Below are 22,688 nucleotides of genomic sequence, written 5' to 3' on the forward strand. Positions count from 1 at the left end.
GGTGACAATGTGAAATATGTTTAATGCCCCCGTCATTATTAACGCCACCCCGCTATTGATGCCAACCCAAAGCGTGGCAAGCGCAGCGAGCCCGCGAGGGGCGGCGGTACGCATCCTACGACCTTTTCATACCCCTACTATCCATGTCGGCGTGGAGTTGATTTTACAAAGTGCTTCGAGCCCGAAGCGTGGCGAGCGGCCGCATATACCTGTGAAGTTATGCGCGCTCTCCGCGCTTCGGGCTCGGTGTGCTCGCCACACTTTGTAAAGTCAACTCCACGCCGACGTGGATAGTGGGGCCCGGGGTATGAAAAGGTCGGAGGATGCGTACCGCCGCCCCTCTCGGGCTCGCTGCACTCGCCACGCTTCGGGTTGGTGTCAATAGCGGGGTGGCGTTAACAATGGGGGGGGCATTTCAAACATGAGGGGGGGTTTGGTATTAAAATGGGGGGTTTTGGGGCTTTTTACATTGAAATCAATGTAAAATTGGGTCTCAGGGACCATTTTCATTAATTCCAATGTAAAAATCCGGTCGATCGCATCGCATGCGATTTGGTTGGCATGCGATGCGATCGACGCAATTTTTCCGACTGGATGGATACAATAAAAATCGGTGGCGCCGTGCTAGGAAACAAGTACCGAGAGCGCAGCGAGCCATATGTGGGGACGAGGTTCACGGATACGGTGCCCATGTCGACATGAAGAAATGTGAACAAATTTATGTCGACCTTCCCATTGTCGACATAATGCTTGTGTCGAACTTCCAATCCAGTTGACAATACAGATGCGGCCCACTAGCCACGCAGCTCCACGCCACAAGGTTTCACAGCAGCGTAGACATTTTTTGGGGGGTGATTCTGCACTTTTGCTTTATAACATTTATTAATTGTATTAATTTGTAATGATTACAGTAATATTAATTGTGACATTAATATTGCATGTGATTTATAGCCTGTTTGTCATATCAGATGCCGATGACATTTCCTTTGGCTAAATGCATAAAGCAGGTGTATAGTATTGGTACTGTAGACTGTTCATGCTGTTTAATAAATATACTTCCTTTTAAACAGGAAAGCATAGCATCACCTGCTGGCCATAAGTGGCACTGCAATTTTTTAACAGTCTATTTAATTGTATACAATGGGCCAGATGTATTAAGCTTCAAAATGTGATAAAACGGGCCAGCCAATCAGCTCCTAACTGCCATGTTACAGGCTGGGTTTGAAAAATGACAAGTAGGCATACTTGCCTACTTTTATTGTCTCCTCTCCGGGAGAAGACCAAGAGAAGACTCTTTGCAGTTTCCCCCCAGGGGCGGGGCTTGCTGTTGTTAAGCCCTGCCCCCATTAAGCACCACCCCCATTCTGGTAAATGCCTCAATTTGCGGCTCTTCGGGTAGTGGGTGTGATGCTAAGTGATGCGATTTGCTTAATTTTAGCCCCGCCCTCTTTAAAGAGCCGTAAATTCCAGTATTTGACCGCTAGAGGGAGGAGGTCCAGGGCTGATGTGGAGGGGCGGGTGGGCAACTAAATGTGGGAGTCTTGCCCACCCTTTCGGGGGGCCCGGAGGGGGACCTGATTTTCAGGTAGGTAAGTATGCAGGTAGGACTTGGTTGTTTATCACATTTTATCACTTTTTGAAGCTTGATACATCTGGCCCAATATGTTTTGCTTGGATGTACAGACATATTGCAATATATCTATATTAGTGCTAAATAGTCTTATATTTTAGCTATGTTTAAACTGAAGCATAGGTTCATTCCTAAATTGTAGCAGGTTTTATTTACATAGTATATGTACTTGCACCAGGTTCTTATTGGAGATAAATACTTAGATATATGTAAATTTAGCGATACTTGGTGTTTGTTCCCCACAATCTGCTGTTTGCTGGTGAATGCTCTACACCGCCACTTACAGAGTCGGAATGACAGAAGGTATTGCTGTGTATAAGTGTAATTGTATATGATTAACTGGAGACCAAATACGTATTATTTGTACAGCATTTAGAGACAGATGTAGGTATTTACATAACTGACATTCTATGCGGGGAAACAGCGCTTAAATGACCACTTTCTGGAGAGGGGTCAGCTGGAAAATGGAGAGATCTGTGAAGCTGAAGGGGTTACTAAACAATTAACGTATGACACACAGGAGATGTATCAAATCTTGGAGCGAGATAATGTACCAACCAATCAGCACCTGTCATTGTTTTTTAAAACACAGCCTGTAAAATGACAGAATCTGATTGGCTAATACTTCCACCAGAGTGCTGAAACTGGGCGACACCCCCTACCTGCGAAGCCATGCCACTTTTTCAGTCACTCATACCTTAGGCATGGGCAGGAGCACTAAGCCGCACTGGGTCCATCTGCCCATAATATGCCCAAGGATTATGGAACAATTCGATGATCGTTCTTTCTTATTTACATGAGATTGTTATGTTTTGTGGGTTCCGCTTTTCCTACCGCTGTTACGTGCAGCAATTAAGCTATGATAGGTAGGCAGAGTTGGACTGACCCATGGGGGTACAGGGATACCCCCGGCGGACCCCACTGCCAAAGGGCCCTATTGATCAGGTTCAAGGATGCATGTGAATTATTCATTGCACATACACTACCATTTAATTTTGGGGTCTCTTAGAAATGTCCTTTTTTTTTTTTTTTGCAATGAAGAGAACATTAAATTAATCAGAAATACACTCTGCATTGTTAATGTGTTAAATGCCTATACTATCTGCAAACATCATTTAAAGGAATATTTACATAGGTACAGTATATAGACGCCCATTTCCAGCAACCATCACTCCAGTGTTCTAATGGTACATTGTTAGCACAACTGAAAATGGGTTTGCTTGTTAGAGAAGCTTTAAAACTGGCCTTCCTTTGGGCGAGTTGAGTATCTGGGGCATCACATTTGTGGGTTCGATTATACTCTCTAAATGGACAGAAAAAGAGAACTTTGATGTGAAACTCGACAGTCTAGTCTTGTTCTTAGAAATGAAGTCTATTAAATGCGAGAAATTTACAAGAAACTGAACATTTCCTACATCAGTGTGTACTACTCCCTTCAGAGAACATCACAAACAGACTTTAACCAGAGTAGAAAGAGAAGTGGGAGGCCCCGGTGCACAACTGAGCAAGAAGACAAGTTCATTAGAGTCTCTAGTGAGAAATAGAGGCCTCACAGGTCCTTATCTGGCAGCTTCATTAAACGGTACCCGCAAAACCTCTTCAGTTTGCAAGCCAAAATGTTGCGGAACCTCTTACTTTACCCTGAGTAGTTTTATTGTGACATTCTCACTTTAGTATGTCTTTCATGTGAACCTCTATCATGGGTCTGATGTGATAATAAGCAGTGTCTAAATATTTTTCATTTCTGCATTCGTCATGTACACTGCATAACAGACAGATGTATAATTAATCCTTGCTGTTGCCTGGAATATATTGACCGACAATCCATCTGTATAATTGGTGTCATTATATGGAGCAAATGGGAAAAAAATATATACTTATTCTGGATATAGTTATTTCTAAACGTACATCTTACAATGTGGTATCCTGCATTCCCTTGCAAACTGTGCATAGTGCTGATAACTAAACAGTAACCCCTTAAGCTTTGTTTTAGACGGACAGACATAGTTCTATTCAGCCAGTGTGTATAACAGTGAGTACAGTTGTACCTATTATTCCTTCACTTACCCACTCCACTGGTTAAGCAATAGGTCTGTTCACTGGCATATTTCCAACAATTTTAAGCTTTGAAAGGAAGCATGGTGTAAGCAGGGATATGTGGTAATGTTTAAATAGGGAGATGACTGGATGGATTTGGGATATATCAATAATGATTGGGAAGTGTGATGAAGGTTTCACTGAATTTTAGTTTACTGGACACGGTTTGGTGACACGTGACCCAAAGTGTTGTGTGACAAGGAATCACATACATAGGATGGAAATAAAGTCTGGCTCTTTATTTGTAGCAGGTAGACAGCATACCAGGTTAACAGCTTGGCAATTCATGGCAGGTTTTCCAGCAAGCAACACGTAGGCTTCACAATGCAGGTACACTCCAGATATCCCTAGCGTAGTTCCCCACGTTCCCCCAAGCCTATTACCCAGCCACTAAAAGGCATTTGGAAACCTCCAAACCCTGGCCTGGATATTCCACATTCACTTAATGTGGGATTATTCTGTACCTAGTAACTAGAGCAGTGTTATGTGTGGATAAACTTGATCAGTCTATGTTAAATTCCCTTATCCGGATATCCAACAACTGAAAGATTCTGAGTAATTCTGGATTCTTTTTTTGTCCCCGCCCCCACATCTTTTTGCATACTCACCTCGTCCCCCGGTGTCCACGGCGGCCATCGGTCTCATCTTCAATTGCATCCCCGGTTCCAAGGATGTATAGTGCGGGTGCGCTGGTGACGTCTCTGGCGCAAATATGCAATGCATCCTTGGGATCGGGGATGCCGCTGAAGACAAATCCGATGTCTGCTGTGGAAGCCAGGGGACACCGTGGACTTCGGGGGACCGCCAGGGCACCAGTTGAGTATGTAGAAAAAAATATATTTTGGAATCCGGAATAATCCCTTATCCAAAATGCTTGTGGTCTCGAGGATTTCGGATGCAGAATACTCAACCATAGTGACAGCAGTGGGGAGGCTGCGGTAAGACTGTCTGCTCTTTGTAAATCAGCAACAGCCTAAAAAAGATTTAAGAAAGTTTTGATATGCTGCAATCCTAGAAATGCATCGTCATTAGAGATGTTTTCCCGGAGGTGGAGGACACTTGTACAGAGTAGACACCATGCTGTTACTTGTCACGCAGCATTAGCTTCTGGAATTAATAACTGAGATGAAAACAATTAAGTGCCCGAGAGCTTTGCTATAATCTCAGGGTCATTTTTAATAAGTGACTAAACTCATCTCAGAAGGCACGCACGGGTCTGCAGGATCGCACCACGTCATAGTAACATAGTCAGTGGCGCAAGTAGAAATGATTTCTTAGTGGTACTATAAGTGCGCACCGTAAGCGCGCACGCCAAAAGTGGGTGTAGTCATGAGGGGGTGTGGTCATATGAAACTAGACGAGTGGTTACATGACAATAGCGGCATGGCCACATTATGCCACACACCGTGATGAATCTTACACAAACTACACGCCGTAATGCCCATTACACATTATGCCCCACACAGTAATGCCCACTTCACATTATGCTCCAAACTGTAATGCCCATTACAAATGATGCCACATAAGTGCCACTTACCCACATGCTCATTGCTAGGAGTTTCTTTCTCAATGCCAGGGGCTTCATGCTCGATGCCAAGGGGGGTTTTATGCTCGCTGCCATAGGAGATTACATGCTTGTTGCTATGGGGGATTACATGCTCGTTGCCAAGGGGGTTTCATGCTCATTGCCATAGGGGATTACATGTTCTGCCAAAGGCGGTTCTTGCTCGTTGCCATGGGGAGTGAGGCTCACGGTGACAGCCGCAAGCCCGGCAGAATGGAAGTGATGTGACAGCCGGTCCCTTGACTCCTGGGTTAGTGACCAAGTAAGACAGGCGGCCGCGGAACATCCTGGGAGGGAACTTTGTCGGATTCATCTCAGAACAATGTGGAAAGAATCCCATAGGGGGAAATTTACTAAGATCATAGTTACATAGTAGTGAAGGCTGAAGAAAGACTTGCATCCATCGAGTTCAACCTTGGTTTAATAGCTTAACCCTTGTTATATGTAGTGAATACTGATATTTTTAAAGACAGATTGAATGGGTACGAATGCACCCATTCAATGTGATATAAGGCCGGGACCCTGTGATCTGCTAATAACAGCCGAATTCTGCTGATTTGCCCTTTTTCCGAACGGCAACTTCAGACGAATTTGACTGTACAAATAAATACACAATTTCACCAACCAAAGCATGAGCAATGTGGCTGGTCAGACCCCCAATACATATGTCCCCTCCAGGGTAACCCCGGCTCGGGTTGAAGTGTAAAAATAAAATTGTTAAAAATAGATATTGGGTTCTGTAGAAGAACTACCGGGCCCTGCAAGCCTCCCCCACATACTAGGACTTGGAGAACCACAAGTCCCAGCATGCAGGACATTAATGGGCCCACTGGGACTTGTAGTTCTACTACAGAACCAATACCCCAAGAGCATACACACACACCTGTAAAAATAAAACTTTAATATATACTACATACATTCATACATACTTACCTATAGGGTCCAAAGTAGGCCTGTCCTTTTGTCCAGTAGAATCCACATCGGTACTAGGGTTACCACCCGTCCGGGACAGTCCGGTAATTAAGCCCGGTGTCCGGAGTCCGGACGGGTGGTGTTCCCGGACTATACATTGTCCGGGAACCGTGCCGCAACTTGGTGTGTGAGAACTTGAAGCTGTAGCGCGGGAGTCAGGACCTCCCTGTCAGACCTTGTAATAGAAATCTTGCGCCAATCGTATGCGGTCCGGGGAAGGAGAGACGCTGCCACACCACCACTGCTGGTCCTGATTGGTTGCCCCGACCACGAGCCAATAGGAGCTTGCGGTCCAGGCAACCAATCAAGACCAGCAGTGGTGGTGTGGCAGCGTCTCCGAGTCCTTCCCCGGACCGCGGCAGGCGGCGCGAGATTTGAAATGCCAGGACTCATAGAAACATAGAAACATAGAATTTGACGGCAGATAAGAACCACTTGGCCCATCTAGTCTGCCCTTTTTTTTTAAACATGTTACCTCAAACTATATTTGATCCTTATTTTTTTGTAAGGATATCAATATGCCTATCCCAAGCATGTCTACATTGTACTACTGTATCTGCCTCTACCACCTCTGATGGGAGGCTATTCCACTTATCTACTACTCTTTCTGTGAAAAAATTCTTCCTCACATTTCCCCTGAATCTTCCTCCCTCTAGTTCAGGGTTGCCGACTTTCAGAAAATCCTCTCCGGGAGAAGCCCGGAGAGGAATCTTTCATTACGATTTTTTGGGGGCGGGGCTTAACCGTGACGTCATTAAGCCCCGCCCCCATTACGGGAAATAGACTAAATACCTGATATCCATGGAGGGGGCGGGGCTAAAACGACACAATTGTGCCGTTTTAGCTCCGCCCCCTCCCCTGAGACCCGCGGATTGCGGCATATAAATGCCGCGATCGGGGGGCTCAGTGGGGGTCCCCCTGATTCCGGGAGGGTTGCCCACCCTTCCGGGGGCCGGGAGGAAGGACCCGATTTTCGGGAGACTCCCGCAAATTCCGGGAGGGTCGGCAACCCTGCTCTAGTTTCAGTGCATGTCCTCGTGTTCTGTTGCTCCTCTTCCTGTGAAGAATGTCTCCTACCTGTACCTTGTTAAAGCCCTTGATATATTTGAAAGTTTCTATCATGTCCCCCCTTTCCCTTCTCTGCTCTAAAGTATACATATTAAGATCTTTTAGTCTTTCCTGGTACGTTTTGTGATGTAGGCCAAGCACCATTTTAGTTGCTCTTCTTTGTACAGTCTCTAATGTATTTATATCCTTCTGGAGATATGGCCTCCAGAACTGAACACAATACTCTAGGTGAGGTCGTACCAATGACCTATACAGTGGCATTATTACTTCTTTCTTTCTACTGCTGATACCTCTCCCTATGCAACCAAGCATCTGACTTCTTCATTGCTTTGTTACATTGCCTACCTGCTTTTAAGTCCCCTGAAATAGTGACACCTAGATCCCTCTCTTCCTCAGTAGTTTCCATTATAGTGCCATTTATACTATATTGAGTCTTTGGATTTCTGAGACCCAAGTGCATGATTTTGCATTTTTTGGCATTAAACTGTAGTTGCCATTCTCTTGACCATTTCTCTAATCTGCCTAGATCCTCAATCATTTGTTTTACCCCTCCTGGTGTGTCTACCCAGGGGCGGAACTACTGCCCGGGCCCCAGCATGACAAAGTATTGTATGCCGGGACACTTCTGAGCCCTGTGCCGGACATGAGGCGTTGCCTGCTGGGCTAGGCTGGAGGTGGCTCTGCTGCGCGCATCCAATGCGCCTGGGAGCAGCAGTGGGGCAGAGCGCACCGAGGCTGGTGGCTGCGCTGGGCTCTCCGGCCACCTGAGGACTGGTGCTGCTGGGCTCGCCGCTCGCTATGACATTTACTTTCGCTGCCTCTGCTACATGTTGTCTCTGGTCCTCTGCGCTACCCTCATCTTCTTCAGCATATGGCATGTGAGTAACTGGGGGGGCAGTGGGGGCTGGTGGCTTCTCACCTGGGCTGCCAGGCATGGGTGGATAATGCTATTGATGTGCCTTTGCTCTTGCTGACTGCTTACTGACACAGCTGGCAGCGACTGGGAGACAGATCAGGGACTTCGGGACTTGTGTCTTGTTCCACTCAGGAGTCTGACGCTCTTATTTATTTACAATAATAGTTATTTAAAAACTGTATTTTTTTTATAGTGTTTAGCTATTTATAGTAGTTTTCTTTATTTACAGTATATATTACAGTGTGTGTGTGATGTAATGGGGATCATGTGAGGCATAACATGTAATGGGCATCACGGTGGCGTAATGTGCAGTGGGCATTATAGTGTTTGGGATAACATGTAATGGGCATTACGGCATGGCATGTGGTGTAATATGTAATGGTTGTGTGATGTGTAATAGGCATTACGGTGTCAAAAATTTTGCCACGCGCCACCGGCGCACACTGTCCCTGTTGTCCCTATTTAGAAAAATAAATTGTCAAGCCCTGGCATAACGTGTAATGGACATTATGGCAAGTGGTATAATATGTAATGGGCATGTGACGTGTAATAGGTATTATGGTGTAAATTTTTGGCGCGCGCCTCTGGCGCGCACTGTCCATATTGCCCTATTTAGAGGAAAATTGTTGAGTCCTGGCATAATGTTTAATGCCCATCCTGGTGTATGGCATAATATGTAATGGGCATCACGGTATATTGCATAATGTGTAATGGGCATCACAGTGTATCGCGTAACATGTAATGGGCATCAGGGTGGCTGGCGTAACATGTAATGGGTATCATGTGTGGCATAACGTGTAATGGTCACTACAGTGTGTGATGTAACGTGTAAGTGGCATTACGGTGTGCAAAATTAAGAATAGAATTGAAGCAAAGGCTAAAAAAAAGCCACGATAAGGTGGATCAAGGGGCGAGGCTGGGGGCGGGTCAATGGGTGAGCTGGAGGTGTGTCAAGGGGTGGGGCATTGTCCGGGAATCTCACAACACAAAGGTGGTAACCCTAATCGGTACATGTGAATATAAATCATACTGACCATCCCATCCGGTGAAGATTGCGTCCTTTTCGGTCTAAGTAGAATCCAGGGGTCAAAAAACAAACAGACCAAGTACCCGGCTCCAGTTTTCCCTGTTCTAGTAGAAAATGATTTAGGCTGTCTATTTTAGGCAATGCGCTGTACATGAGAACGTTTTATTACAGGAGTCGAGTGTGACTGTAATTATACTTCTCTCCTGTACAGGCCCAGTATAAAAAGTTTAGGCCTTCGGCATAGAAAGAGATTTTTAAGTGCTCACTGCGCAGTGTGCTGAAAAGCTTGACGTATACCAAATTGACACATGTAATAGAAACATGTCCCAATGTCCCTTCGCTTGGGTGACTTATTTACACCATAAATAAGACTATAAACAGCAGTATTTTAGAAAATAAAACTGAAGCATTTATTGTACTGAAGGCCCTTATTCAGATCTGATCGCAGTGCATGTTCGCTGCAGGTGGGGCAGATGTAACGTGCAGAGAGAGTTAAAGTGCCCATACACGTTGCGATTTTGTGTGCTGTGTGATGTACTGTACAATGGTGCTGTGTGATTTTTCCTCTTCTATGTGATGCGATGTATATTGTGTACTGTGCCATGAGATATGTAATGTGTACTGTGCGATGCGATTTTATCCTTTTTTATTATTATTATTATATAGTCCCTAATGATCACTAGGTACATCGCATCGCACTGTACTACAAAAGTGATGCGATGCAATGTAGCACAGAAAGTACTGCCTGCACATCCTTTCAGGTACACGGTGCGATGCGTTTTGAACTTTAAAAACTTTAAAAGTTCAAAACGCATGCGATAATCGTAACGTGTATGGGCACCTTTAGATTTGTGTGAGTTATTTTGTTTCTGTGCAAGGTAAATACTTGCTGCGTTATTTTTACACCGCAATTTAGATTTCAGTTTCACCCCACTACAGAAACTGTTAAGGCCCCCATACACTAGCCGATTTTGGTCAGATTTCAGCCAGATCAGTCGGATCTGGACGAAATCGGACCAAAATCGGCTAGTTTTGATGTCCCCTCAGATCCGATGCGCGGTCCCGTGCGCATCGGATCTGCGTCGGGTGGTCAGACCTGCTGCACGTCCGACCACCCAACTTGGGACCTAGTGGGGCGGCGAGGCGGTAGAGGGAGCAGGGGGGGCTGGGGACGCTGCGGGGGACACAGGCGGCATAGAGCCGGGCAGGGGGAGCCGGCCGGGAGCTGTCAGTATTGAATAAAAAAAAAAAGCCCATACAATGCATGGGCGGCCTGTGATTGGCTGAGCACTCTCTCAGCCAGTCAGCAATTGGCTGAGAGAGCGCTCAGCCAATCACAGGCTGCCCATTCATTGTATAGGCTTTTTTTTTCTAGCACTGACAGCTCCCGCCGGCTCCCCCTGCCCGGCTCTATGCCGCCTGTGTCCCCCGCAGCGTCCCCAGCAGCGGGGGACACAGACGCTGTCCCCGCAGCGTTACCAGCAGCGGGGGACACAGACGCTGTCCCCGCAGCGTTACCAGCAGCGGGGGACACAGACGCTGTCCCCGCAGCGTCCCCAGCAGCGGGGGACACAGACGCTGTCCCCGCAGCGTTACCAGCAGCGGGGGACACAGACGCTGTCCCCGCAGCGTCCCCAGCCCCCCTGCTCCCACCTCTGTACACATCAAGTGCCAATCTAATCAAGCTCCCCCGGGGAGCAGCCGGGGAAGCTCAGGGGGAAGTCGGGGGTGACTTGTCCTAAGGACAAGTCGCCCTAGTGTATGGGGGCCTTAACTCTCTCTGTACTGTACATGCTACATCTGCCCCCCTGCGATCAGATCTGAATACTGAATACGTGTCTCTTCATGTGTAGAACATTTCAAATGGGCAGAATTATGGGCCCCATACATCAGCAATTAATTGTGACAATCCTGAGATCTGGAGATGATTGCCACAATTAATTTTAGATGTGTGGGCTCCCCCTTTTGGCAATCCCAATCAAAAATTAATAGGGATCGCCAATTGATTGTTGAATCAGATTTTTAAACATGCTTAATAATCTGATATTATCTGCAGATCTTTTTTATATGTGTGGGCATTCCCAATTCGTCTTTTTCATCTATTTACATTATGAACAGCTGAAATGACAATCGATTGGGCAATTTCCAGATATGAAGATGCAATCTTTAGATGGAAAAATCTACCAATCACTGAAATAAATCTGTAATGTGTGGGCAAGTCAAATAGATTGTAGAATCCATTTATCTGGCCAAAAAATCCCTGGATCTGGAAATCCATTAATTGTGATTGCTGATGTATAGGGCCCATTAGAAACAACATTTAGCAGATTGGAAAAATATAATGTTCACTAGACCAGCCCAACCAGTTTCTAATCAAAGCATAATGGACCCCATACAGAGCAATGTTCTAAGGTTCTGAAGAGACCTTCTTGTTCAAGCAAGATTCCTTCGTAGGCCAAAGTCCATGGACCTTGGTGTGGAGACATGAGAAGCTAATAGATTGTTGAGTAGTATGTGGGTCAATTTCCATCCCTGTGAGAATGTTAGTCTCTGAGACAGTCTTCATCCCTGAGCTTAATTGCTTTGCTCCACATTAGCGGGAACTGAGATGGTCATAGACCTGGGGGCACGTTTGTATACAGTAGCATTAATGTCAAATGCGGTGGCCAATGAAGGCTCTTGATCAGCCTCTTGAGAAGGCTCCATAAGCCGGTGCTGGGTCCTATAGTTCCAGCAACTCCTTGTAAAAATAAACGGAAATCAAGTTTCCCATGTCATTTCCCCCCTTACCTTGTGCCTGGCTGGTGTCCCCTGTGGCATTGCCCTGGATTATGGAGCAAGGCCAACCTGTGGTTAGTAGATGTTGTGGCGAGTAGGCCCTTTATCTATCTCCATGTGCTGATAAATCTCCACCTAGACTTGCCTTCAACAAAAATGAGCATAGAAACATTCTCTACCCAATGTCAAGAGAACTATCTGCTCAAGAAACAACAATACAGCTATATGAAGGAGTTCATATGTGCAGCCTGTTTAATATACTGCCTCTGCTTTGTGATGACACCAGGCTTGGATTATTGCTGCATGTGTGAAGGACAAGTTCAAGTAAAAAGAACAGATGACTTGCTGCACATAATTGTGTAATACCTTCACGCTACATAACAATTTACAGATCGCTGCATTTATAAAACTTGTTGTTTTTTGGGGGTTTAGTGGTAGAAGCACTCAGACTAAAGGCTTTTTTTTTATAGCTTTTCATTAGTTTAATGGATTTATAAAAACACTTTTATGTTATACTGTATTTTTGTCTTTCCTCGGCCGCCAATCGGTAGCTTCCGAGCATGAACAACAAACATGTGGACTTGCTGTACGCGAAACAGGGCAGTAGGCATAGAGGGTAAATTTGTACGGAATATGGCATATATGTCTTACAATGTTACTGAAGGAGCTTGAATTTTGCTTGAGGAATTTTGGGGATAAAGTTAAGCTCTCCACATTATTGTTATTATTATTAAGTATTTATATGGCTCCACGAGGGTTCAGCAGCACCATAAGAGGAAAAGCATATGAGGGAGATGGGCGCTACTTGTGAGAGCAAACATTCTAATGGTGAGGGACAGACAGGGATGACACAGATGGGGTTGAAGTGAGCATGGAACATAGAGATAAGTTGACATGGGCACTTTCCATGTGTTGCGACGGATCGCATGAAAAGTGTCATCATATGTCCTTTCCCTGCGATGCGCGGCGTGTTCCTGTGCGCCTCGCATTGCAACTGCAGATCTCAGTGGCTGGCGCAGGGATCTATATGAGATACCTTGTAACCTTCCACTAGTGGTTGGGGGACTTTAGGATTAGAGCTGGCTGTATTTGATGAAGAAATAGGTTTTGAGAGCCTGTGTTATAGAGGGGCGGAGAGTCTGGTAGGTAGAGAATTCCAGAGGTAAGGAGCAGCACATACAAAATCTTGGAGGCAAGAATGGAAGAAAGTAACCAGTTGACAGGAGAGGCGGTGAGCATTTGTGGAGTAATGAGGGCGTTGGAAGTGTATAGGGAGATAAGGGCCCTTATTCTGGTTGGTGCGGTCAGAGCCGCACACGGGGCTCCGACCGCACAAACCAATCCCCGCCCACCCTACGGATCGCCACGGCCGTCCGTACACGGACGGCTGGCGATCCGCATTAAAATGGTGGAGGCTACGCCTCCACCATGGTGGGAGCTGCCCCCTGCATTCGATGGTCGTCGACCATCGAAGGCAGGTCCGCACGCCGCGGCAGCTCCCGCAAGCTAAGACCACACGGACAATCGTCCGTGTGGTAGCTTGTATGGGGGCTGAAAGCTGACATCCGGCGACGTCAGCTTTCCGCCCCCATGAGTGGCGTCATGCCCTCATTACCATGCATACGCCCCGCGTTTGCATGGGAACGCCCATGAAACGCGGGGCGTACACATAGGGAAATGAGGGCATGATGCCTCTCACGCCCCTATCCGCCCCCTTTGCGGCGGACGAAATCCGTCTGCGGCGAAGGGGGCTGCACATGCGCAGATTCACCTCTGCGCATGTGCAGTGTTAAAACATCGGCGGTACGGCCGCACGCGGGCCGTACCGTTCCGATTAGAATAAGGGCCAAGGTCAGGTATTTAAAAGGGTGCGGAATGGGTAAGAGCGTTGTTAGTGAGTGTGAGAAGCCTGAATTGGATTTGGAAGGAAAAGGGGAGGTGGACAGAGTACGTTTGGAGAGGAAGATGAGCCAGGCAGCGGCATTAAGGAATGATTGAAGAATGGTGTTTGTCAGAAAGGCCGCCTAGGAGGAGATTGCAATCTAATCTGGAGAATAACGTTAAAACCCGGGTCACCCTCTTTATTATGGGTGACCCGGGTTTAATCTGAAAGCACCGGACCTGGGTCCCACCTGGCTTTGTGAAAGGGTTATTAGGGACACAATCCACTTTCTGTTCTCTACCCACCTCATTTATACTTCCTTCCCTCACTTTTTCCCTCCCCAAAGAAGGCGGTAGGGAGCCATGGTTAAGGACTATAGTCAGCCTTCATGGGGGATTTACAGAGCCGTGGCCAACCATTATAGAGGACATACCCTACAGACAGGGTACTGCTACAATACATTCTGTGTTCATACATGACAAATTCTGTATTAGAGTAACAATATACAGTCCCAGTGCATTGTCTGAAACCTGCCATTAGAAGAGGAGGAAGGAATCTCAGGCAGTGGGACGCACAAGGGATTTCCCCTGTGCACTGTAGACAGTGGGGCGCACCAGGGATTTTCCCTGTGTACCGTAGGCAGTGTATCATAGGCAGTGGGGCGCTCCAGGGATTTCCCCTGTGTACCGTAGGCAGTGGGGTGCACCAGGGATTTCCCCTGTGTACCGTAGGCAGTGGGGCGCACCAGGGATTTCCCCTGTGTACCGTAGGCAGTGGGGCGCACCAGGGATTTCCCCTGTGCACCGTAGGCAGTGGGGCGCACCAGGGATTTCCCCTGTGCACCGTAGGCAGTGGGGCGCACCAGGGATTTCCCCTGTGCACCGTAGGCAGTGGGGCGCACCAGGGATTTCCCCTGTGCACCGTAGGCAGTGGGGCGCACCAGGGATTTCCCCTGTGCACCGTAGGCAGTGGGGCGCACCAGGGATTTCCCCTGTGCACCGTAGGCAGTGGGGCGCACCAGGGATTTCCCCTGTGCACCGTAGGCAGTGGGGCGCACCAGGGATTTCCCCTGTGCACCGTAGGCAGTAGGGCGCACCAGGGATTTCTCCTGTGCACCGTAGGCAGTGGGGCGCACCAGGGATTTCCCCTGTGCACCGTAGGCAGTGGGGCGCACCAGAGATTTCCCCTGTGCACCGTAGGCAGTGGGGCGCACCAGGGATTTCCCCTGTGCACCGTAGGCAGTGGGGCACACCAGAGATTTATTTTTTCTAAACCTGTCTGCAGCGGAATATGAGAATTGCTTTCTTTAGGACAAATTCTAATTTGGAGAATTAGACATCCCTTAAATAGCCCAAAAATTAAAAATGTCTGTAACAAAGATCCCTGTGAGTTTTCGACAAGCATAATTACAATATAAACCCATTATTTTTTTTTACCAATAGCTTTTAACGGGGCAGTATCATTATATCTGACGAATAATGACTGAATTCTTGGTTAACACTAGGGTAAATTTACGTAAGCATCTAAAAATTAAAATAGGTGATGTTGCCCCTAGCAACCAATCAAATTCTATCTCTCAATTCTCTATTGCATTCTAGAAAATGTTAGAATCTGATTGGTTGCTTGCTATGGGCAAAATTTCTTTTCATTTTTATAAGCTTTAGTAAATGTACCCGTCTATGACTCAAATCCTCAGCTGGTTTACAAACTGCCGTAGAATCAACAGAGCTAATTGCTAATTTGTGAACAAAGCAATACACATAAAGTTATTGTTGTACATAAAAAATGTGCATTTTAATTTTGCTTTCAGGCTCCTTAGTGCTGCGGGTCAACAGCTTAATGTACAAACTTGTGGCCGATTCTCTCGCTCTCCATCTGGAAACGCTGCATTGTCCTTGTTATCCCGTGGACATAGCTTCTGGCATTGTGTTATTTATGTGAAATAGTCAGTGACCGTTAGAAGGGACCAGCTGCCTCACCAACAAACTGTTACTGGCTGCTGCTGGCTCGCATGGGAAATAAAATAGGGATTTAAACCGACAAATAAGCAAAGTTTATTTAAAATGCATTTTATTCTTTTAAATGGGTTGAATATTGCTCATGTCACAGAGACGCATGTCTCAAAATCCAAGACCTCCTCTTCACAGGCCGCAGAGTTTACTGTTACCCGGAACGTCTGTTTGTGCAGTATTTTAAATTAAATTTGTTGATCTCTCCCCAGTCAATCCTCCCCCCACCCACCCACACCACACGAACGTATGGATTAGAATGACCCCTTGGTAACACGACCATCTAATTCCAATTTCTACATTCATTTACTGTAATACATTGAACAATCGGACAAATATCTCTATTTTAAAGTTCCAAAAACATTTATTTTATTTTGAACTATTCACCAAACCAGACGTCACTTAATTTGCCGGCAGAATATGAATCAGAATCTTTTTCGTGGATTAGAACTATGAGGAACGTTGTAGAATTTGGTTTTGTCTGTGTTTGTGAATGAGGCAGTTTCTCGCTTTGCGATGACATCACACCTCCTGTTTCTTGATCGCCGTTGATCTCATTGAGCGATTATCAAATGGCTGCGCGTGAATATGGATTGTCGTGCGCATACGCGAACCCAAATAGTAACAGAAATAGCGTATGCATTGTAATCGCAATCTCCCTGCAGTTTGACTGACAGGAAGCCGGCGCTTGTGGGTGGTAAATGCCCGTTTTCTGTGAGTGTCAGAAACAAACGCCAGCGTTCCCAGGCATTTTAAGGGAGGGTCTGTGATTTAGCGATGACCTCGATCAGACAGTTCAGTTACGGGTTTTCGGGTTGTCTGGACGTCAGCTATCTACTCTCAGTCATCTGCAAATTTGCAGATGAGTAATCATGTCTGAATCAGGCCCATACATACAAGAATGAATTCTTCATGATTTAGTATTATAACAATGAGTGTCACAAGTGTACACAATGGCATTCAGAAAAATATGCACGGGGGGGGGGGGGGGATGTTGCCTGGAAACTGTATTTGTACTAGTGTCAATTGTCTTCATGTTAGAGTACAGTTGTAAATCAGAGAACCCACTTAATCATAGAGTAACACTGTGGAATGTGTTTGCATACTATCTGACATGAATGCCTTGTTACAGGTGATGCACTTACTCAGAAGTTTATTACTCAACTAGGGAAAATTTCAGCATTTGCATAGTTAATTGTATTTTAAACAATGACAACCAATGTTTTAGAAACATTGGTCCAGTGGTAGCCCATACTTAGTGTATTGACGCGTTTCATTGTGGAATAACCGACGACCTCATCAGATTGAATTTGAGTGAAAAATGCTTCACGTATGCTGCTGTGGGACGATAACTGGACTGATCTTTACAATATCCTCATCATACTAATTATCTGCTGCCAGAAGTGTTATTTTTTAAATAAATGAACAGAAGAGTCTACGGCAGTGGTTCCCAAACTGTGTGCCTAGGCTCCCTGGGGTGCCTCAGGACACTTGCAGGGGTGCCTTGGGTTGGTGGACCAGGATCAATTCATATTATTTATGGTCAATGTACCAGGTAAAACCAGTGCTTGTGGCTGCCAATCATAATATATGGGGACAAACAGAAGCAAATCCTGTCCCTCACCAGATAACGGTGACATATAAACACAATGCACTTATTTTATTATTTATTTTTTTCTGAATTTCTCGATAAGAAGCATTTGGCCTAGGGGTGCCTTGAAAATATTTTGATGCTCTAGGGCGCCGTGATTCAAAAAAGTTTGGGAACCACTGGTCTACGGTATAGAACACTGGCCCTTATACTGGTTCACTCACAGAGGCAAATTCCTTCTCAAATGGACAAAACCATGTGCACTGCTATTAATCGCACTACTACGTACATAAGTGCAGCTTACCTAAAATCTCATTGCCAGGGTTCCATGCTTGTTGCCAGGGGGGATTACATGCTCGTTGCCAAGGTGGCTTGCATGCTGGTTGCCATATGGCTCCTTCCCGGGGGAGGGGGTTGCTTGCTCATCACCGGGGAGGGACGTTTACTTGCTCATTGACAGAGGGTTTACTTGCTCGATGCCGGGGGGGGTTACATTCTCATTGCCAGGAGTTGCAGGGACACAGCGCATACAGGTAGGTATGAGCACTCTGCACTCCCCTGACAGACTCTAGAGGTGAAGGAGCACTTCTAACGTCAGTCTCCTTTACAGTGGCAGTCATTTTTGGAGGGGCTCAGGGTCTCCATCTGCGGCACAGATTTCCCCACCAGCCCTGTTTCTGGGCGCCCTCCACCATTATTTTCTTTACCAGGGTTTTCTGTTGCTAATGGAGCCCCTGAAGCAGCCACATTTCCATCCTTTACGCACAGATAGAAGCAACGGAACAATGAATTAATAAAACAAAGGGCCTGATTCAGACCTGATCGCTCACCAGATACTCCCTTCACCCCTGTGCAATGCTGCCAATAAGTTCACAGCCGTGCACACAGGGGGGATTCCATTAGCAATCTCTCACCATCGATTTGATTTTCCCCTGTTCGCAGCTGCCGGTGTGGGGCGATGGGCCTGATTCAGATGTGATCGGAGGAGCTATTGCTGCAGCTTACATGGAAGGAGCAGTGGTGGCACTCATATGTTACAGGAAGCTTCATGCTTGCATTATACCCCTTTCACATCGCATCTCGGACCCGGGTTATTGCCGGGTTGGTGATGCATGGACCTGGGTCAAGGTCCGGTGTGAAAGCAGCATGTCTTATAATTTGACCCAGGTTTTAAAAAAAGGGTTAGACCCTGGTTACCCCCGGTATAATGGTTTTAATGTGAAAGTTCTGGACCCGGCTTTGTGATGTGAAAGTGATAAAAGTGATCCGAGCTGCACTGGATCACCGGGGCCGGATTAACAATGGGCCTGATGGAGCTACAGCTCCAGGCCCACTCTCAAAGTAGGCCCATTTTGTAGCTGCGGGTCAGGGCTTTCCAGCGTTGCTAGCCCCCCGGGATCCGGAGATACCTCCAGGCAAAGCTGGAACGTTTTCCCATAGGATAACATGAGACCCGCTAATTCCGACCCCCACCTGGTTCCAATGGCATCACAGAAGCTCGAGGTTGATCTCAATCTAACCCAAATTGCTGATACCATGTTGGTCCATATGGGTTCATTGGTTCCAGAGATATTGCTGGTAAACCGATTTTTTTATTTCATGGCTGTTCATGTTGTTTGAGGACAGATTTCTCTGGAACCAAATGGCCCAGTTTCACAGGACCAAAATCATTTGAAAATCATTCGAAACCCACAGGTAAATGGGTCAGTTGGTTCCGAAGATATATAGCTGGTTGTTTAAAGGGGGGGGGGGGGGGGGGTAGTTTTCACTCCTCACACCAGAAAATGCAGGAACTAGGCTGGTGTAATAGGGGTCAACCCGGGTAAATCCCTGCATTTTCTGGTGTGAAAGGGGTATTATTTCAAATAGCCAGGACCTGCATTGCTCTGAATACAGCTGGGCAGCCCCCTGCTCTCTGTCCGGCTGTCAATGGCTGTCATTTCTGCCCGGCGGCGGCTGTCCCTCATTTACCGCAAACATGTATTCCCCCTTGGCAATGAGCATGCAATCCCACATGGCAATGAGCATGGAACCCCTGGCAATGAGAATGGAACCCCTGGCAATGAGCATATAGCAGCATATATATAAAGCAGCACTTATGCAGCATTATTTTTAATAGGCATTATGATGTTTGGCTTTATACATAATGGACATTATGGTGTGTGGCTTAACATGTAATGGGCATTATGGTGTAATTTTTAATGCGCACCTTTGGCGTGCAATGCCCGTTTATGAAGCATATTGTGCATTATTGCTCAATCTGTTTGGTATAGTGTGTATTTTGGCTCAATCCATGTGGCAAAATGTTAATTTTGCCTTAATCTGTGTGGCATACTATGAATTTTGACTCAATCCGTGTGCAATATTGTGAATTTTGGCTCATTCCATGTGGCATAATGTGTAAGAGGCAAGTACAATATAAAGGGGTTACTATTTTGTTGCATGGTTTGTATGAGGGGTATATGGGGTCCGGTATGATATGCTGGCGGTCGGAATCACGGTGGTCGAAATACAGACGCCGGAATGCCGACAAGGGGGGATGTGGATCACTCCCCCTTGCGGGCCCGGTGCCTTGCTACATTCGGCACACTATTTTATTCTCCCTCTATGGGTGTCATGGATTCCGACCACCGGCATATTGACCGCATCCCGGTATATGGCGTGGTAAACTTAGGTGACCACATAAAAGGTGCTGAAATGTTGTCTAACAAGTTTTGGCTTTCAGTATTTTTTTTTATGACTGGAGTGCCGCCTTACCCAGCAAGTATCTTAGGATCTTAGGACATCGGCATCCTGCGGGTGCACCTTTGGAGGGCACCCGCCAATATATCTTCCTGTGTTTTTCCAATGCCAGCACCCTGTCTTTTCCAGGCTTATATAATTAGTTGAAAGTATTTACACAAAAAGAGACACGCCCATGAGCAGACCACCCAACCAGAACACTGGTCACGCCCCCCACATTATTAGGTGCTGGCCACAACCCCTATTATTGCGCATAATAGGCCCTTGATAATATTTAGCTCCAGGCCCATTTAGACCTTAATCTGGCACTGTGGATCACTAATACTGCGCTGGGTCACTGATGCAGCACTGGATCACTAATGCTGCGCTGGGTCATTGATGCAGCACTGGATCACTAATGCTGCGCTGGGTCATTGATGCAGCACTGGATCACTAATGCTGCGCTGGGTCACTGATGCAGCACTGGATCACTAATGCTGCGCTGGGTCATTGATGCAGCACTGGATCACTAATGCTGCGCTGGGTCACTGATGCAGCACTGGATCACTAATGCTGCGCTGGGTCACTGATGCAGCACTGGATCACTAATGCTGCGCTGGGTCACTGATGCAGCACTGGGTCACTAATGCTGCGCTGGGTCACTGATGCAGCACTGGATCACTAATGCTGCGCTGGGTCACTGATGCAGCAGTGGATCACTAATGCTGCGCTGGGTCACTGATGCAGCACTGGATCACTAATGCTGCGCTGGGTCACTGATGCAGCACTGGATCACTAATGCTGCGCTGGGTCATTGATGCAGCACTGGATCACTAATGCTGCGCTGGATCAATAATGCTGCACTGGATCACTGATATGCAGGATTTATTATTCGGCACAGGATCACTGATGCTGCACCGGATCACTAATACTGCGCCAAGTCCCTGAAAACTATAAATAATTTTGGTTACCTTTTGTAAATGTTTCGAAATAGTTTAGCAAATGATTTCTCAGACTGTGCATTGGTTGTGTGTACCAATAACACAATGTTGTACATGTACAGCATCCATTTGCTAACATTTATTTTCAATAAATCTATTTGTGCTACTTTAAGCCTTGAGTTTTTTCCCCCCATATAGAATAGCCTACATATGTTGGAATACAGGCCACACACACTAAAACATATGCACTGTTTTGTGTTTCAGGTTCTCCAACACAGCAGCCAGATGTAACAAGTAAAGTATGGCATCCTGAAGAGTCCACATCCTCCTCTGTAACCAGTGAAGTAGTGACTACAATTGGACACGCAGAAGAGATGGATAATGCTACTTTGTTAAACGACACAACATTACCGAGCAAGATTCCCAACACTAATGATACAAGCTCAACCACCAGCGTCCTGGACAATATAACAATGCAGTCGGGAGAACTCATTCCTTCAGAATCTTCACCCCTCTCTTCATTCCAGCCTACAAACTCAGGTCTAAGTGATTCCAGCACATTAACCTTATTGACTTTGCCTTCATATCCATCATCCACGTATACATCTACTGCTTCTGAAGCAGATAGTTTAATTTCTTTTCCATCATCACCATCATCATTATCAAAATCATCAAAGTTTCCATTGTCGCCGTCATCATCTTCATTTCCATTGTCATCATCAACAATATCATACACTGAGTTAGATTATACCTCTTCCACTGTTATATCTTATTCTAGCATGGTAACACTAGCAAACAGTAACGGGGGGATCTTAAATAAAGACATTGTTACAGAGGTTACAAAATCCACTCCTATGGTGACAAACAAAACTTTGACCATTGAAACCACCAGTTCGGAGGAAACGAAAAGCCAAAAACCAACTTTAGAAGCTACCTCATTATCAGTACAAGAGTCCTTCACACAAACCCTCCATTCTTCAACGCTAAACACCACAACAATCTCTAACATTGACTCAAATAACGACTCCTTGACTACTTCAGATAAACACTCCATTCCACGTACATCCACGTTTACATTATCTTTAGACACGATATACACCAACAATTCGGAATCGCGTGGAGGAGAAACATCTTCTTCAACCCAGTCAACTGCTACCATCATGTCGGCATCAGTTGATCATACAGATTTTATAGCTGGAGCCTCATCTGATAATCCGACAAGTAAATCTACATCCTATACAAGTACATCACTCAAACCATCTTTAACGGACAAAACTACAGAGGCTCTAAACATAACAAACAACCCATCATCAGATCTATATTCTATCACATTGGTTGAGGCCAATGCTACAAACACAGGCCCTACAGGATCTTTAGCTACTGCTAAAATGAGTGAGTCTCCACCAATAATCACTATAAATAATAGTACTAATACCAACAGTCCTCCTTCTTTGGCATATATGGTATCTCAGACAACAAGCAGTATTCCTAC

General features: G+C 46.0%; 1 protein-coding gene across 3 annotated transcripts in view; it reads left to right on the plus strand.

Annotated features, from left to right (window-relative positions):
• Positions 1–22,688, plus strand: part of KIAA1549L (KIAA1549 like) — a 163,891-nt gene that overhangs the window by 43,844 nt on the left and 97,359 nt on the right. For all 3 annotated transcript variants that reach the window (XM_083164311.1, XM_083164312.1, XM_083164313.1), the window contains exon 2: positions 21,461–21,736. In XM_083164311.1, the coding sequence (XP_083020437.1) occupies positions 21,461–21,736 (276 nt within the window). The remainder of the gene's footprint in view (positions 1–21,460; positions 21,737–22,688) is intronic.

Source organism: Crinia signifera, chromosome 11 (assembly GCF_055691185.1).
Source record: "Crinia signifera chromosome 11, ASM5569118v1, whole genome shotgun sequence".
Taxonomy (NCBI): domain Eukaryota; kingdom Metazoa; phylum Chordata; class Amphibia; order Anura; family Myobatrachidae; genus Crinia; species Crinia signifera.